The sequence below is a fragment of the Lontra canadensis genome, unplaced genomic scaffold (genome assembly GCF_010015895.1).
Source record: "Lontra canadensis isolate GAN:19392208 unplaced genomic scaffold, GSC_riverotter_1.0 scaffold28, whole genome shotgun sequence".
Classification (NCBI taxonomy): Eukaryota; Metazoa; Chordata; class Mammalia; order Carnivora; family Mustelidae; genus Lontra; species Lontra canadensis.
In genome coordinates, this window is record NW_022631022.1 from 20,609,180 (window position 1) to 20,628,860 (window position 19,681).

Genomic DNA, 19,681 nt, shown 5'->3' on the forward strand with positions numbered 1-19,681 from the left:
CTGATATAGGGTAAAAATTTTTTTTAAATGTATACTTAATTTAATAGCTACACTCATACTGACTTTGTAATTCAACGGTATTCACAATAGAGCATGATATTTCTTAAGAGAGTTGAGTTTTAGAAGTATCAAAGGATGAATTTATTAGGATTCTGGGAGATAGAGCAGTTTCCATAAAAGATACAGTTTTTGTTTCCTATTTATAATTAGTGTTTTCTTCTTATAAAACATCACATTTAAAAAATCAAGAAATAAAAACACATAAATTTTAATTTAGTTTGTCAGAAAGAAGAATTAAAAATGTACATATGATTTGTATTAGAAACAAAAATAGCAGAAGGTGAAATAGTATCATAAATCATGATATCTGAATATGATTTGAGAAATTATATAATCCAGCCCTCTATTTTACCAATAGGAAACTGTAAAACTAAGTGACATATCTGACAATATGTAATGAATTAACAGTAGAGCTATAAGCTAGAACTCAAATGGACTTATCTTTCAGGCAACAACTGTTCACTGGTTATTTATTATAGCATGTACTGTTTTGGGTGCTATTCATGCTCCTGAAAAGCTGTTTCAGGTCAAACACACCAGGTTGATTTAAAAATCAAAGTTTTATTACAGATCACTGATAAAATTATATTAAATTTTTAGAAAAGTCAAAGTTTTAAAAAATTTTATTTAAAGACTTTCTTTTAGAAAGAATTATCTGTGCTACTCCTGCTGTGGGTATTATATTGGGTTATTTATACTTTTCATTGAGGGATTCTGTTTTTTAAATTTTTTTCAATTATTTTCTACTGTTATTTTGAAATGATAGAAATTTACCAGATAATAAGTGCAACCCAGAACATAGATCTTCTTGGAGCCCAGATCAAAAGATGTACAGCAAACGTTATCATTCTGTTATATTATTCCTCTGGGTTATGAAAAGAATTTGAGATTTGTTTGCCAAGGAGAGTCTGTTTATGTCTTTTTTTTTTTAATGGGGAGGGCATTTTAAATATTTAAATTAATTAATTTATTTGACAGAGAGTGAGAAAAAGCGAGCACAAGCAGGGGTATTTATGACATGCAGAGGGAGAAGCAGGCTCCCCACTGATCTGGGAGCCTGATGTGGGGATGTGGGGCTCAAGCCTAGGTGTGGGGCTCAAGCCTAGGTCCCCATGATTATGACCTGAGCCGAAGGCAGACACTTACTGACTGAGCCCCCCAGGCCTCCCTATTTATGTCTTTGAAATAAATTTTGCTCTTGCATATATGGTCACTCAATAGAGGTTAAAATTTTAGAAAAACCTTATGGTATTTTTCTCTTAGGAAGTGAGATGCATTATAACAAATAAATGGCATAGGGAAAAAAGTGTTTTTATCCCTTTCAGGTTCAGGAATAGCACTTGGATTTTTGCCCATTAGTTATTATACTTGGTAATATTTATAGCAGGAGAGGTGACTTTGGGCTGTAGGATTGTGGAATAGTTTTTGCATGTGGTATTTGTACTGTCGTTTGCAGGGAAAGTAGTAGATCTCATGGGATAGTAGTTATTTCTGTGTTTCCGCTAAGCTATGTATGACTTGTATGACTTTAGAAAATTCACCAAACCTTATTCAACCTTTGTATTTGTAAATGATGAGTTTGGTCTACAATGAAGGCTGAGGACCTTCAGCCTGAATATAAGCTTTTAGTTTGGTACTGGGAAAATATTCTGGTAAAAGAAATGCCTTAAGCAGATGTTTAGGTAACCATGCAGGCTTCAGTGGGGAATTCGATTGAATATGTTACTTTGAGCTTTGTAACAAAATATTTTTTAGCATCTTTGTTTATTTATTCTTAGCTGCAGTAGGTCTTTGAGTTTTCTCAGTGGGAAATACCTTAAGAGAAAAGTGTCTCGTCCGGCCAACTTGCAAATAAGTTTAGATAAAAATTAGCTACTGCAGTAAGATATTTGTATTATTACCCAGACAACTGCAAATTTTGTTTATCCACAAAGATCCTGGTAAAGATTGAATTATAGGGGAATGGTTCTATTAGCAGATTTTCATATATAGGTTTTCATTTATTGAATATGTTTTGTATTTCTTTTTAACCAAGCTGCTTATACTGAAAGTTAAGGGGAGGTATTTGAAAGAGATGAATGATTGAAAGTTGAAGATGACCTTGAATGATACAATTAGTTCTGAAAGTGGTTTACTTGCCATTTTCCTTTCAGCTCATTTCCTTTTTGAACAATTTATTCTATTAGTAGCTTTTAAAAAAAATAAGTAAGTTTTTCTTAAAAAATAATGCCTTTTAAAACTTTTCACTTTTGGTAAAGCTCTTTCATAGAAGGTCCCTTTATCACTGACTTCTCATGTGATGCATGTTTCCATCCCTGCATCCCTACAGGGGTACACCACTGTGCTCATTCCTGTAGCTGAATCGGAGGGCTGTGTTGGTGCCCTGAGCCCAAGGGTCTGTGCACTAGTATTGTGTGTCAGGAGGACAAAGGGATGGCGCCAACCATCCTGCTCTGTGCGCCAGTAACTAGAATTAATTACAAACCAATCGAATCCGTTGCAGCCAATTGGTAAACTAATTGGTAATTTTAGCTGTATATCTATATGTAGTTATCTGAATGCCTATAACATTACTTTCAGAGCCACTTTTGTTCTGTTTCATCCTGCTTGACAAAATGGCCTTCATAGCTGTAGGGAGAAAGATGTGCATCAGTGACTAAGAGGCTGCTCCAGCTGCTTGTCTTGTTTGTATTCCCTTGTTCATAAAACATGACTCGGATTACAGTTGCATGGTACCACTCTGATCATTTCTGATAACATTGTGCCCAACATTCCTTAAAATAGGTTGTTTAAGCCACCAAATGTACTTTCTCTGTGCCAACTAGGATCAGAAGTATAGCTGCTTCTATTCTTGATCATTAGAGGGTTTTTCTGCTCTTTTTCTTTGTCCTTTCCGTTTTTTTAAGCAAAAAGGGAAAGCAAAAAAATTCTGAAATAAATTATTCTGAATAATATCTTCCTGTGCCTAATGTAGGTGATTTAAGTTGAATTTAATTGAATTTGTATTATATTTGTAGAATCGAGAAGCGAAGCCAAGTAAATTTTTTAATTTTTCCTTTTCCTGATTGTAGAAGACTTTTTATTACTAGTGATTTGGCACGAAGGATTACCTTTGAAAGGAAATAAACAATACTTCTTTGTTCAGAAGAGTATTTTAAGTTAGAATGTAACTTTTATGACTAAGGTGAAGTTGGTACTATATTTCATTTGTGACTAATTTGGCATACATTTATTATTAGTTTTGGGTCTGATTTCTGAAGTGTATCTATAATTTAAAAAACATTTATAAGTGAGAAGTGTTTTTGAGATTTTGAGTTCCACTGAAACTAGAAGGTGTGTAAGACCTAGTTATGGAAAAATGATTATTTATTAACCAAATAATCATTTTTATAGTTGGTTGGTATTTTTTGATGATTATCTTGGGAGTATGGAAAGTTGTCTTTTATAGTAAAATGAGACCGCATGTCTCTCTGGTAAGGTGAGAATGGTATGAAATTGATAAAGTAAACACACTTTAAAGTTCTTTGTCTTATACATTTAAATGACAGCTTTCGCCAGTTAACTACTATCTGCACACATATTTACATTTGAGACAAGTTCTTTCTGAGCAATGAAATAGATCTCAGTGGTCTATGCTTTTACAATCTTTTCTTATATAAATTTTCATTGCCATTCATATGCAAGACTAGTGCCCAGAAAAAAACATCTTTTCCTGATGTGTAGAAAGTAGTGTCACAGTAATGTAACTTGGATTATCTAAAGAAGAAAATTAGATTTCCCTGCTGTAACAGTCACTGACGTTTGCCCTTGCTGCTTATGTTCAATATTGTACTTGAGGTTCTAACCAGGGAAATTAGACAAGAAAAAGAAATAGGAAACATCCAGATGGAAAAGAAGTAAAACTATATTTGCAGATGACATTTCTACATCTAGAAAACCCTAAAGAATCTATGAACATATATAATCTATTAGAACTAATAAACTCAGCAAGGTTGCAAAATACAAAATCAATAGACAAAAATCACTTGTGTTTCCATATGTCAGTAATGGACAATCAAAAAATGAAGTTAAGAAAGCAGTCCAATTATAGTTGCATCAGAAAGAAAAAAAACATTAAGGAGTAAATTTAACAAAAGAAGTTCAAGACTTGCACATTAAAAACTATAAAACATCATTTAGAAGAAATTAAAGAAGACCTTAATAAAGAGGAAGTCATCTGAACTTATGGATTGGAAGAGTTAAGATGGTAATACTCTAAAAGCCATATGCAAAAAACCCACAACAAATATCATTCTTTTTTTTTTTTTTTTAAGATTTTATTTATTTGTCAGAGAGAGAGAGCGCGAGAGTGAGAGCGAGCACAGGCAGACAGAGTGGCAGGCAGAGTCAGAGGGAGAAGCAGGCTCCCCGCTGAGCAAGGAGCCCGATGCGGGACTCGATCCCAGGACGCTGGGATCATGACCTGAGCCGAAGGCAGCTGCTTAACCAACTGAGCCACCCAGGCATCCCTTTTTTTTTTTTTTTTAAAGATTTTATTTATTTATTTGACAGAGAACACAAGTAGGCAGAGAGGCAGGCAGAGAGAGAGAGAAGCAGGCTCTGCACTGAGCAGAGAGCCCGATGCGGGGCTCGATCCCAGGACTCTGGGATCATGACCTGAGCCGAAGGCAGAGGCTTTAACCACTGAGCCACCCAGGCGCCCCAACAAATATCATTCTTAATGGGGAAAAACGGAGCATTTCTTCTAAGGTCAGGAACATGACAGGGATGTTCACTATCACCACTGCTGTTTAACATAGTACTAGAAGTCTTAGCCTCAACAATCAGACAACAAAAGAAATAAAAGAGATCCAAATTGGCAAAGAAGAAGTCAAACTCTCTCACTTGTTGTAGATGACATGATACTCTGTGGAAAACTCAAAAGACTTAACCCCCAAATTTCTAGGACTCATACAGGAATTCAGCTAAGTGGCAGGATATAAAATCAATGCAGAGAAATTTCTATATACTAACAATGAGACAGAAGAAAGAGAAATCAAGGAGTCGATCCCATTTATAATAGCACCCAAAACCATAACATACCTAGGAATAAACCTAAGCAGAGAGCTGGAGGATCTGTACTCAGGAAATTACAGAACACCCATGAAAGAAATTGAGGAAGGCACAAAGAAGTGGAAAAATGTTCCATGCTCATGGATTGGAAGAACAAATATTGTTAAACTGTCTGTGCTACCTGGAGCAGTTTACACTTTGAATGCAATCCCTATCAAAATACTATCAACTCTTTTCACAGAACTAGAAAGAATAATCCTAAAATTTGTATGGAACCAGAAAAGACCCCAAATAGCCAAAGGAATGTTGAAAAAGAAAACCAAAACTGGTGGCATCACAATTCCAGACTTAAGTTGTATTACAAAGCTGTAAACATCAAGACGGTATGGTACTGGTGTAAAAACAGATTCATAGATCAGTGGAACAGAATAGAGAACCCAGAAATGGACCCTCAACTCTTATGTTCAACTAATTTTTGACAAAGCCAGAAAGCCAATGGATAAAAGACAGTCTTTTAACAAACAGAAAGAATATCCAGTGGATAAAAGACAGCCCCTTTGATACATGCAGAAGAATGAAACTGGACCATTTCCTTACACCATACACAAAAATAGACTCAAAATGGATGAAAGACCTCAGTGTGAGACAGGAATCCATCAAAATCCTACTGGAGAATGCAGGCAGCAACCTCTTTGACCTTGGCCACAGCAACTTCTTGTTAGATTAAGTGTCCAAAGGCAAGGGAAAAAAAGGCAAAAATGAACTGTTGGGACTTCATCAAGATAGAAAACTTTTGCACAGCAAAGGAAACAGTCAACAAAATCAAAAGACAGCCAACAGAATGGGAGAAAATACTTGCAAATAATCTATTAGATAAAGGGCTAGTACCCAAAATTTGTAAAGAGCTTACCAAACTCAACACCCAAAAAACAAATAATCCAATCAAGAAATGGGCAGAAGACATGAATAGACATTTCTCCAAGGAAGACATACAAGTGGCCAATAGACGCATGAAAAAATCCTCACTATCACTCAGCATCAGGAAAATACAAATCAAAACCACAATGAGATACCACCTCACACCAGTCAGAATGGCTAAAATTAACAAGTTAGGAATATCAAATGTTGGTGAGGATGCAAACCCTTGCAAGCTGGTACAGCTACTCTGGGAAACAGTGTGGAGGTTCCTCAAAAAGTTGAAAATAGTGCTACCCCATGACCCAACTGGGTACTTACCCTAAAGATGCAAATGTAGTGATCCGAAGGGGCACCTGGATACCAATGCTTATAGCAGCAATGTCCACAATAGCCAAACTATGGAAAGAGCCCAGATGTCGGTGGACAGATGAATGTATAAGGAAAATGTATATATATACAATGGAATACTACTCAGCCATCAACAAAATGAAGTCATGACATTTGCAACAACATGGATGCAACTAGAAGGTATTATGCTACATGAAATAAGTCAATCAGAGAAAGACAATTATTCTGTGATCTCAGTCATATGTGGAATTTAAGAAACAAAACAGGATCATATGGGAAGAGAGCTAAAAATAAAATAAGATGAAACCAGAGAGGGAGAGAAACCATAACTCTTAATCAGAGGAAACAAACTGAGGGTTGCTTGAGGGGAGCGTCCCAGGGGGATGGGGTTACTGGGTGATAGACATTAAGGAGGGTATGTGATGTAATGAGTACTCGTTTTATATAAGGCTGATAAATCACTGACCTCTACCTCTGAAGCCGATAATACATTGTATGTTAATTGAATTTAAATTAAATAAAATGGCAGTGCTTCTTAAAGTGATATGAAGATTCAGTGTAATCCCTACCAAAATTCTAGTCTCCTTTTTTGCAGAAGTGGACAAGCTGATCCTAAAATTTGCATGGAAATGCAAGGGACACAAAATAGCCAAAATAGCCTGGAAAAAGAACAAAGTTGGAGGGCCCGCATTCCCTAAATTCAAAACTCACTGCAAAGCTACAGTAATCAAAATAGCATGGTGCTGGAATAAGGATAGACGTAGATCAGTGGAAAAGAATTGAGAGCCTGGAAATAAGTCCACATATCTGTGAATGTTGAAATTTTTTAAAAGATTTATTTATTTATTTTAAAGAGAGAATGAGTGCATGTGTGAGGTGAGGGGCGGCGGGGGGCGGGTAGCTCAACTGATTGAGCCACCCAGGTGGTTCTGTGATCATTGATTTTTGACAAGGGTGGCAAGAACGTTTAATGGAGGAAGAATAGTCTTGAGAAAATGTTGCTGGGATCAACTAGATATCTACACACAAGGAATGAATTTGAATCCCTTCCTCATTTCAAATATAAAAAAAAACTGAAAATGGATTAAAGACCAAAATATAAAAGTTGAAACTATTAAATTCTTTGAAAAAAAAAAAAAAAAACAAGTGTAATCTTTGTGACCTTTGACTTGGCAATAGTTTCTTAGATATGCTACCCAAATGCAAGTAACCAAAGGAAAAAAATAGATATTAATATTAGAAACTTATGTGTGTTATAGGACTCTATCAAGTGATAGGACACCCCACAAAATGAGAGAAAATATTTTCAAGCCATGTATCTTACAAGAGTCTGATACCCAGAATATATAAAGAACTCTTGCAGCTCAGAAATATAGAGGACAAATAACCTAGGTTAAAAATGGTCAGGGAATCTGGGTGGCTCAGTTGGTTAAATGTCTGACTCTTAATTTCAGCTTAGGTCACGATCTCATGGTTGTGAGATCAAGCCCTGCGTTGGGCTCTGCTCTGGTTTGGGAGCCTGCTTATGAGGTTCTCTCTTTCTCTCCCTCTGTCCCTTCCCATCCCACTCTGTAAAAAAAAGGGGGGTGCAAATGATTTGAATAGGTGTTTCTTCAGAGAAGGTATGCTGTGTCCAGAAAACACATGAAAATATGCTCAACAATTTTAGTCCTCAGGGAAATGCAGATTAAAAGCACAGTAGTACCACTTTACACTCATTAGGATGACTAGACTCAGTAAGTCAGAAAATAGCAAGTGCTCAAGGATGTGAATAATTGAGACCCTCATACAGACTTACCTTGGACATCCTGTAGGTTCAGTTCCAAACCACTGTGATAAAGTAAATACCACAGTAAAGTGAGTCAAATGAATTCTTTGGTTTCCCAGTTCATATATGTGTTATGTTTATACTGTGGTCTAAGTGCAGTATCATCATATCTAAAGAAACAATGTATTTGCCTTAAATAAAAATATTTTATTGCTAAAAATTGCTAACAGTCATCTGAGGTTTTAATGAGTTGTAATCACTGATTATAGATCACCATAACAAATATAACAGCAATGAGAAAGTATGAAATATTGTAAGAATTACCAAAATGTAACACAGAGACATGAAATAAGCACTGTTAAAAAAGAAATGGCATAGGTAGACTTGTTCAGTGCAGGGTTGCCACAAACCTTTAATTTGTATAAAACATGGTATCTCCTAACTGCCATAAGACAAAGCATAATAAAATGAGATGTGCCTGTATATTGCTGATCAGAATGTAAAATGGTGCAGTGTTGTTGAAAAAGTTTCGGTAGTTAAATTTAGAGTTACGTATGATTTAGTAAATCCACCGCTAGGTAATACACCCATGAGAATTAGAAACATGTTCATAGAATAATTGGTACAAAAATGTTCATAGCAGCATTATTCATAATGGGCACAAAGTGGGAACAAGCCAAATTTCCATCAACTGATAAGTGAATAAACAAAATGTGTTTATTTATGCTATTATTTAGTCTAAAGTTACTGAAGTACAGATACATGCTATCAGGTAGATGAACCTTGAAAACCTTAAGTAAAAAAATCCAGCCACAAGAGGCCATATTCTATATGATTCTGTTTATTTGAAATGTCTGGAATTGGCCAATCCTTAGAGACAGAAAATAGATAAGTGGTTTCCAAGGGTTGGAGGGAGAGGAATATGGGGAGTGACTATTAATCGGTACTGGATCTCTTTCTGGGATGATGACAGTATTCTGGAGTTAGTTATACAACTCTGTGCATATACTAAAAATGACCAGATTGTATAATTTTAAATGGTAAATTTTATGGTGTATGAATTATATCTTAAAAAAAATGCTGGGGCGCCTGGGTGGCTCAGTGGGTTAAAGCCTCTGCCTTCAGCTTAGGTCATGATCCCAGCGTCCTGGGATCGAGGCCCGCATCAGGCTCTCTGCTCAGCAGGGAGCCTGCATCCTCCTCTCTCTCTGCCTGCCTCTCTGCCTACTTGTGATCTCTCTCTCTGTCAAATAAATAAATAAAATCTTTAAAAAAAAAAAAAAGAAAAAGTTATATCTTGAGCAAAAAAATGCCAGTATTACACAAACTTTTCTAGAACATAGAAAAAGAGAACTCTTTTCAGCATAACCTTGATAACCAAAGCTTTTTTTTTTTTAAAGATTTTTAATTTATTTATTTTGACAGAGAGATCACAAGTAGAGAGAGAGGCAGGCAGAGAGAGAGGGGAGGAAGCAGGCTCCCCGCCGAGCAGGAAGCCCGATGTGGGGCTCGATCCCAGGACTCTGGGATCATGACCTGAGCCGAAGGCAGAGGCTTTAACCCACTGAGCCACCCAGGCGTCCCGATAACCAAAGCCTTTATGAGAAAGGAAAGTACAGACCACTTAGCAGTACAGATGCACAAATACTAAAACAAATATTGATATATTAAATCTGGTGATTCAAATATCTAACAACAGATTACAGTCAAATTAGGTTCATTCTGGTACTGCAATGTTGGTTTTAATCTTTCAGTATGAAATTAATATTGCCAAATTAGATGGTAAAGAAATAGATCTAGGAAAAGTATTTGACAAAATTCAGCACCTATTCATGATAAAAATAGCAAACTAAGAATAAAAGAGAACATCCTTACTGAAAGAAACTTCTAAAAAACCTATGTAAACATCATACTTACTGGTGAAATGTTGAGAACTTTCCTTCTGAAATTGGAAATGAGTCAGAATCAGCTTTCTTTATTTCTAGTCAACATTGACTAACATAATATAACAAAAATAAAAATAATTAATTAAAAAAGAGGGGAAAAAAAGGAATCTAGCCAACGCAGGAAGTTAAGAATAATATATAAAATATGTAAGGCTTGGAAATAAATAAATAAATAAATAAATATGTTATTATTCACAGTTCACATATTTACATTTACATATTTAGAAAATCTAGAAGAATCTGAATAGAAATTATCAGATGTATTGAGTTATTTAAAGTTGCTGGATACAAGTTCAAAATATAACAATCAACAGTAACAGAAAATGAAAAAAAATTTAAAGCAACTACCACTTATTCCTAGGGCTAAAGCTAATAAAAGATTTGCAAAACCTTTACACTGAAAACTGATACATTTTGAGAGACATTGAATAAAATGCAAATATATATATAGGTATATATGAATTTGTTCATACAATAGAAAAGACAGTATTATAAAAATGTCAGTTTTCTTCTAGTTGATCTATAGAATCAATGCAATTACAAATAAAATTCTACCTTTTTCCCCTGGGAAATTGAGAAACTGTGGATTTTTATGGAAATGCAAAGGGCTGGCATTAACCTAGGCTACCCTGCAGTCAAAGATATAGTTGGAGGATTTACTCTGCTGGGTTTTGAGTTTTATTTTCTTATCTTATCTTATCTTATCTTATTTATTTATTTATTTATTTAAGTTTGATAAATTCTTGTCCATTTTTAGATACTGGCCCTTTATCTGATATGTCATTTGCAAATATCTTCTCCCATTCTGTTGTTTGTCTTTTGGTTTTGTCAACTGTTTCCTTTGCTCTGCAAGAACTTTTTATCTTGATGAAGTCTCAATAGTTCATTTTTGCCTTTTTTGCTCTTGTCTCCGGAGACTTGTCTGGCAAGAAGTTGCTGCGCCTGAGGACAAAGAGGTTGCTGCCTGTGTTCTCTAGGATTTTGATGGATTCCTGTCTCACATTTAGGTCTTTCGTCCATTTTGAGTTTGTTTGCTTGTTTGTTTATTTATTACACATAGGGTTTTTTTTTTTTTAAGATTTTATTTATTTATTTGACAGAGAAGCACAAGCAGGGAGATTGGAAGAGGGAGAAGCAGGCTCCCCGTTGAACAGAGAGCCTGATGTGGGACTCTGTCCCAGGACTCCCGAGATCATGACCTAAGCCAAAAGCGGTCACTTAACCAGCTGAGTTACCCAGGCATCCCTTTTTTGAGTTTATTTTTGTGTATGGTGTAAGGCAGCGGTCTAATTTCATTCTTTTGCATGTGACTGTCCAGTTTTTCCAGCACCATTTGTTGAAGAGACTGTCTTTTCTCCATTGGACATTCTTTCCTGCTTTGTCAAAAATCAGTTGATCATAGAGTTGAGGATCCATTTCTGGGTTTTCTGTTCTGTTCCACTGATCTATGTGTCTTTGTTTGTGCCAGTACCATACTGTCTTGATGATTCCAGCTTTGTAATAGAGCTCGAAGTCTGGAATTGTGTTACCTCCTGATTTACTTTTCTTTTTCAGAATAGCTTTGGCTATTCAGGGTTGTTTTTGTTCCATGCAAATCTTAGGATTGTTTATTCTAGCTCTGTGAAAAATGCTGGTGGTATTTTGATTGGGTTTGCATTGAATGTGTAGATCTCTCTGGGTAGCATAGACATTTCAGCAATATTTGTTCTTCCAATCCATGAACATGGAATATATATAATATGTAAATGTAAAAATGAAAATTAAAAAAAGACTTAAAAAAAGAATTGATAAAATAAGAAAATAGCTGAAAAGGAAAAAAAATATAGAACTGAAAGACTATAGTATAATACGAATGCTATATACTGTTTTCCCCCAGAGCTGGAGTTTTGCAGCTCTCTGTGATCAGTAAACATGGGATTAGCTGGATGTTTCTGCTGGTCTTCTGGGGGAGGGGCCTATTGCGCTGATTCTCAGGTATCATTGCCCTGGCAGAATTGTATCCCCCTTTACCAGTGGTCTGGGCTCAGTATAAGTGGCCTGTGGTTGTCCTATGTGGCTGTTTTGCTGCCTGAAGCCTTTCAGCAGCAATGGGGGGAATGAAAATGGTGGCACACTGATCTCTAACCCCAAAGCTGAAAGTTTGAGCACCCCCCCTACTCCTCAGTGAGTCCTCACAGAAAAGCAGTCAATCACTCTTGTCTCACTGGTTTCCATCCATACTCTGTGTTCACCCAGCCTATGACTAAGTGTTTTTATCTCAGGCATGTCACCCCAAACCTGTTTGGAGTCTCTAAACTTTATGGACTCCTCGGGCGTGCACCTGTACCATTCTTCCCAGGAGAGGTAGGGGATTCTCTCTGTGGGTCTGCCTCTTAATGGACCCCTGCTTGGAGAGCACTTGCCCAACGTCACAGTAGTTCATGGCAACACTTTATGGCAACACTGAGCAGATAGCTGGTACTTGGACTCACTGTTTTTAGCTGGTTTCCCCACTCCAATGCTTGGGAACTCTGCCCCCTTTCTTTTTGTGACCCCTGGGGATCTTGAGGCCCTGCTGTCCCACCTGGAATTTTGCCCTGCTTCACCACCTGAGCACCTTTCAGGCAGACTTCTAAAAGTTCTGATTTTGAGCTCTCCTGCTTGTAACACTTTCTGGTACCTGGCTTGTGGAGGCTCACTTCCCACCGTGGTTTGTCTTCTGATATATCACCTCCCATTCACTTCTTTGCACCTTCTATCTTGTGAAGGATGGTTGCTGTTCTATTGTAGAACTGCAGCAATTCTTTTCTCACATCTCTGGTTGATTTCATAGGTGTTGAGAATGATTTGGTAATTGCCTAGCCAAATTCCAGGGACCAGAGAAAATTAGGGTCCTTTACATGTCTGCCATACTAACTCCTCTGGGAGAGAGAATTTTAAGCAGGCTCCACATCCAGCGCCATGCCTGTCCTGGGGCTTGGTCTTACAACCCTGCGATCATGACCTGAGCTGAAATTAAGAGTGGGACGATTAACTGACTGAGCCACCCAGGCACCCCTTGAGTTTTATTTTAGAACTACAGCAGGGTAACTTAGTTTGGTATTGTTACAAGAATAAACAAACCAATATAACAGAGGAGAGACTCCAGAAAAAGACCCATGCTCTGAAAGGCATTGTTGGAGAATATCTTCCTGACCTATGGTAGGAAAATAATTTCTTAAAAATGACACAAATAAGGTGCTTGAGTGGCTCAGTGGGTTAAGCCTCTGCCTTCAGCTCAGGTCATGATCTCAGGGTCCTGAGATCGAGTCCCATATCAGGCTCTCTGCTCAACAGGGAGCCTCCTTCCTCCTCTCTCTCCGCCTGCCTCTCTGCCTACTTATAATCTGTGTGTGTCAAATAAATAAATAAAATCTTAAAAAAAAATGACACAAATAGTATCAGCCTTAGAAGAGTCAGAAGTTAGACTACCTCAATATTAAGAATTTATGTTCATCAAAAGATTCTATTCCATTATGAGAGTGGAAAGGCAAATATATGTGGTTAACATATATAACCAAAAAAGGGCCCATATCCAAAAGATGTAAGGAACTCCCTCCTATCAAAAAGAAAAAGGCAGGAGTGTTTAATAGGTGCTTGGGCTAGAGTCTTGAATAGGCACTTCACAAAATGAGAATGGCTAATAGCATATGAAAAAGGGCAGAAAACCATTAATAATCATTATATTAAAACAAAAGCGAGACCATTACACAGCTGTCAACCAGAATGGCTCAGGTTAAAAATAAAGAAAACCCCAAATGGACAATACCAAGTGTAGTCGAAGGTGTGGAGTAAGAACTCATATACACTGCTGGTGGGGAGTGGCAAATAGTTTGGTGTTATACACTAGAGTAGAACATATGCTAATCTTGTGACTCAGTATTTCCTCTCTTGGGCTTATTCTCAAAAGAAATGCATACGTATGTGTGGAGGACATACATATAAATAAGAGCATATAATTTGGAAATCACCCCACTGTTCTTAAACTGTAGATTGGATAAATAAATACACATACAATAAAATACTCTTCAGCAGTGACCTCGAAGAATGACAGTAAATGAATTGCAGGTTCATTCTGCAATATGAATGAATCTAGTAAAAAAAAAAAAAATAACAAAAGAGGGACGCCTGGGTGGCTCAGTTGGTTAAGCAGCTGCCTTTGGCTCAGGTCATGATCCCAGCGTCCTGGGATCGAGTCCCACATCGGGCTCCTTGCTCTGCAGGGAGCCTGCTTCTCCCTCTGCCTCTGCCTGCCATTCTGTCTGCCTGTGCTCTCTCTCTCTCTCTCTCTCATAAATAAATAAAATCTTTAAAAAAAATACAAAAGAAGTGAAAAAATATGATTTCATTTATATGAATTTCATAATCAGATAAAATCAAGCTTCTAGAAGTCAAAGCAGTGGTTGCCTTGGAGCAAGGATAGAGTAGTGATTAGGAGGGGACACCAGGTAACTTTTGGAGACCAGCATTGGTCTGTGTGGATGGATGCATGGGTCTTTGCTTTGAAATAATCTGTATATTTTATGCATTTTGCTGTTTATTAACTTAATAATAAAAAAGGTTTATTAAAAGAATGGTCTTGGGGGGGTCTTGAGAAGGAATATCAGTACCGTCTATAGATCCTTAGATTATCAGCTTTACTAACTTCATCCTGTATAGTGAGAATAAAAATAAGACCTAAAAAACTTAATCAGTAGGTTTTGCTGCTTTCTCAATGAGGAGTATAATATAAAAATTATTAATTCCCAAGTCCGTCAGTACTTAAAACTTTTCAGTCTCAGGAAGGAATTTAATTATTATTGTTTGTTTTAATTAGGAGGTGCTAATGATGCTGGATAACTACGTAAGAGATTTTAAAGCATTGATTGACTGGATTCAACTTCAGGAAAAGCTAGAGAAGACAGATGCTCAAAGCAGGTAATGAACTCTTGTGTTTATAGTAGCTAGCAGTTTCAAAAGCAGTAATTGAAACTGACAATGACCTTGACCTAAGTTTAACTTGAAACCTATAAACAATCTAAAAGTTGGGAGCTGTATTTCTCCTTCAGTTCAGTAACAAATATTATTGGGTACTTACTAGTGCACGGTACTTTTATCCAGTATAGAGATTTAATTGCTGAATATGATGCATTTACGACTCCCATGAATTTCTAGTCTAAGGGTGGGATAAAAATAGAACTTATTACCACAAAAAAACTATTGCAGGTATTCAGGGCAAGACGGGGTCATCTCTCTTGTAGAGGATAGATCAGGAAAGATTTCATGGAGGATAGGAAGAAGTTGAAAAGATGTGGTGGATTTTAACAAGTGGTTGGTCTTTTAGATGAAGAGAGCAAGTTCAGACAGCTGTTGAAGTGCAGAGCATGTGTGAAGTGAAAGTAATGTAGGGAAATATATATATTTCTTCCTAATGTAGGGAAACGTATACTACCTTAAGAAGAAATACATATGTGAGGAAGGCAGTAAGGAAAATTGATGATTTTTGATTAGGGTAGTCATGAGAGATCAAAGTTACTTTAGGAACATTCACTTTTTTCTTTTCAATATTTAAAAATAATGTACATTTAAAAAATGTAATATTACACTACATATAGTGTCATATTAGTTTCAGGAGTAGAATTTAGTGATATATCACGTCCATATAATCCCCAGTGCTCATCATAGTTGCCTTCCTCATACCCATCACCCATTTAACTCATCCCCTGCCCACCTTCTCTCTAGCAACCCTCAGTTTGTTCTTTATAGCTAAAAGTTTGTTTTATGGTTTGCCTCCCCTGCTGCCAAGGTTCATCTGTTTTGAGAAACTTTCATTTGGAATCCCCACACAACATCTGAGTCCTATGCACCAAGCTCTGGGACTGTTGTGAAGAAGGAAACAAACATAGTCCCTGTCCTCATGAAGTATATATTGCATTTGCAGGAAAAATTGATGTTAAATACTTAACAGTGTACAAAGTGTCATGAAAATACAGTGTACTTTGGGGATAAGGAAAAGCTCCATCAACCAGTTTGCTGAATCCTTGGGTAAGGAGGTCGTATTTAAGTGAGACAGAAATATCATGTAGGAGTTGGCATGACAAAGAAAGAGTAAAAGAGTAACCCCACGTAGAGGGAATGGCATATGTGATAACCTGGAAAGAGAAGAGAGCATAGTAAGTCAAGGAATTTCGAGTGTAGCAGGACTGAAATGGAGAGAACAAGGGGAGGAGTAGCATGAGTTGAGCCTAGAGAAGTAGGCTGGGACCAGATCATGTAGAGTTCTGTGGACATCATAAAAACTTTAGACTTTATTTTGAGCCATAAAATATTTTTAAGTAAGGAAGTGACCTCAGATTTATGATTTTAAAAGATCTTTCTGGCTGTAGTGTGGTAAGGTTGAGGTACAGCAGGATAGTTTATAGATTATGGCTACTCAGACTGGAGTAGTAGCAACGGGGAGAGTTGAGAGATATTCCAAAGATTGATGATCAGCTAGACTTAGTATTATTTTGGTTATGTGCAAAGACAGATATTCACTTACTTTATAAGTGAGACCTGATCCCTTATGGACTAGGCCAAGTCACATGAAGCTACTATCATATATTTTCTCCCAGAGAAGACAGGCCTAGGCTGCCTCTTTCCCTTGGATTTAACCATGGTTCAATTTCTGTAAATGGAATCATCCAGTAAAGAACATGTTTTTTGTCCTATCAGCTCTATGGGGAAACCAGGGGAGTGAAGGAATCCCATGCAATAAATTCAGAGTCTTGATCCCCAGGAAACCAAATCCAGGGAAACCATGTTGTGTTGGTCCTTGTAACATTTTTGTTTCTCATAATGAAAAAAAAAATGTTTTTAAATCCCAGTGTAGTAACATACAGTGTTGTATCAGTTTCAGGTGTACAGAATAGTGGTTCAACAATTATATAAATTACTCCATGCTCATCACAATAAGTGTACTCTTAATCCCCTTCACCTGTTTCACGCATTCACTGCCCTTCCTCCCCTGCCCTGGCTCTAGCCATCTGTTTGTTCTCTATAGTTAAGAATCGGATTTTTTGTTTGTCTCCCCCAACCTTTGTTTTGTTTCTTTTTTTCCCCTTTTTTCTTTTTCTTTTTTTTATTTAGGTTCAAATGTAGAATTTAGTGATTCATCAGTTGCATACAACACCCAGTGCTCATTATATCAAGTGCCCTCCTTAATGCCCATCACCTAATTACCCCTCCCCCCCGTCTACTTCCCCTCCAGCAACCCTCAGTTTGTTTCCTAGAGTTTGGCATCTCTTATGGTTTGCCTTCCTCTCAGTTTTCATCTTACTTTATTTTTCCTTCCCTTCCCCTATGTTCATCTGTTTTGTTTCTTAAATTCCACATATGAATGGAATCATATGATGTTTGTCTTTCTCTGACTGACTTATCTCTCCTCTCATAATAGCAAGTTTTGATACGGTTTTTTTTTGGTACTTGCTTTACCCACAGTCCCTGGGTAGATCAGGGTAGATCAGGCCTAGTCCACATTTCTACCAAGCAGTTTCACCCTTAATCTCTGAGAAGTGATTAAATTTAGGGGTGGTACATTCCTTCATTGGGTTGAACCAAGTTAAGGGATCATCATGCTGATCAGAGATTGGTGGCTCTGTTGTTCTTGTGAAGATAAGTAGAAGAAAGCAAGTTCAAAGAAAATGGAATAGATATACAAGGGGAATCAGGGATGAAGGAAATCATGTGGTCTTTCAGAGTTTAAGATTGTTGCTTTTATGCTTCTTTCCTCTTGGTCTAATCCTCATGATTCTTTATTCCAGTTTTTCCCCACCTTGGATGTCCTTGACCTTTTATATAGTTTATATCCTTAGAGTAAATCTTTAATTTCTTTTTCATTCTTTCTTTTTTTTTTTTTTTTTTTTAAGATTTTACTTATTTATTTGACAGAGAGAGAGATCACAAGTAGGCAGAATGGCAGGCAAAGGGAGGGGGAAGCAGGCTCCCCATCGAGCAGAGAGCCCGATGCGGGGCTCGATCCCAGTACCCCAGGACCATGACCTGAGCCGAAGGCAGAGGCCTAACCCACTGAGCCACCTAGGTGCCCCTGTTTTACTTTTTAAATTCAGCTTGAGTTTCTGTTTCTTGTATCCAAAAGGGTCTACAAATATCACCACCAATGCATAAGAAGTGAACTAATTTTTTTTTTTTTTTTTTTTTTTTTGCCTGCTTGTAAACTATAGTCAGGTAGCGGTGGCTGTGTTGAGGATAGTATTAAGAAAGATTCTGAGGCCAAGTCCAAGGTGAACTCTATCCTGGTACCATGGTCCAGAAGTATACCTGAGATTTCTCTTTTTATCTTAACTGGTTATCAGTATATCTGCTCTTTGCTTCTTGAAGCAGCTCCTGGTTATAGAAAACAACCTTAAATTCCCTATAGATGGCATTATCCATCTTACTTTCCTCAAATCATGCATCAAAATTCATTTGAGATTCAAATGTAAAAACTGCAGTTGTACATAGAGAAGAAAACATAAATATTTATATATTTTTATTGTGGGTAAGGACTTTATAAGACAAAGGCAGAAACCACAAAGGAAGGTATTTATAGGCTTGATTTAATAGGAATAAAATATGTCTTTCTGCATAAAAGATTAAAATTTAAGTAGTTATGTTATCTCTGCCAAAGGATATGTAACCATAGTAGTAGTAGTAGTAGTAGTAGTAGTAGTAGTAGTAGTAGTAATAGTAGTAAATTAGAAAATGATGAAAATCCCAGTGGAAAAAATGACAAAAGTTACCAACCTGCTAATCCTGAAGAAGAAATTTATTTTTTATTTTATATATTTTTTAAGATTTATTTATTTGAGGGAGAGGTTGAGCACAAGCAGGGTCAGGGCAGAAGGAAATTGAGAGACGCAGATTCCCCACTGAGCATGGAGCCATCAGAAGGCTTGATCTCAGAACCCCAAGATTATGACCTGAGCCAAAATCAGGAGTCAGACGCTTAAATGACTGAGTCACCCAGGCACCCTCCCAAAGAAGAAATTTAAATAGCTAGTAAAAAAAAAGCTCAGCCTCACTAGTAATGATAATAAAAATATATGATTTTTTTAAAAACAAAAAAAAAATTTCACTAATGAATTTTTAAAAAAACACACCATTATTGAAATTTTTGTAAGAAAAAGACCTCGTGACTTCAGAGATTTTCTCTCCCTTCCCCTCTGCCCATCCCACCGTTCATGCTCTCCCCCGCCAAATAACTAGATAAATCAATAAAAAAATATTAAAAAAAGAAAAAGAAAACTTCTCACAAAACCAAAACTCTAGCATAGGAGTCAGCGAACTCTTCCTATAAAGTGTCAGGTAGTAATTTTTTTACTTTGCAAGCAATGCCATCTCTTTCATAAGCCACTGAAATTTCTAAAACAAGATCCTAACTGTTGGCAAGGTTCAAGGGAAATGGGCACTTTTCATCTAGTAGGGGTGTAATTTGTTAGAACCTTTCTGAAAGGTGATTTGACAATTAATTTAGACTTTATTTGGATAATCTTTTATCTTAATTTCTTGTTTTCTAATGACAAATACCACTTTTTTTTTAGAGAGGGGTAGA

At 36.8% G+C, this 19,681-nt stretch overlaps 1 protein-coding gene across 2 annotated transcripts in view; it reads left to right on the forward strand.

Moving 5' to 3' along the window:
* SCAPER (S-phase cyclin A associated protein in the ER) overlaps positions 1-19,681 on the forward strand; it is a 460,910-nt gene that overhangs the window by 54,858 nt on the left and 386,371 nt on the right. For both annotated transcript variants that reach the window (XM_032865126.1, XM_032865127.1), the window contains exon 6: positions 14,927-15,027. In XM_032865126.1, coding sequence (XP_032721017.1) covers positions 14,927-15,027 — 101 coding nt within the window. The remainder of the gene's footprint in view (positions 1-14,926; positions 15,028-19,681) is intronic.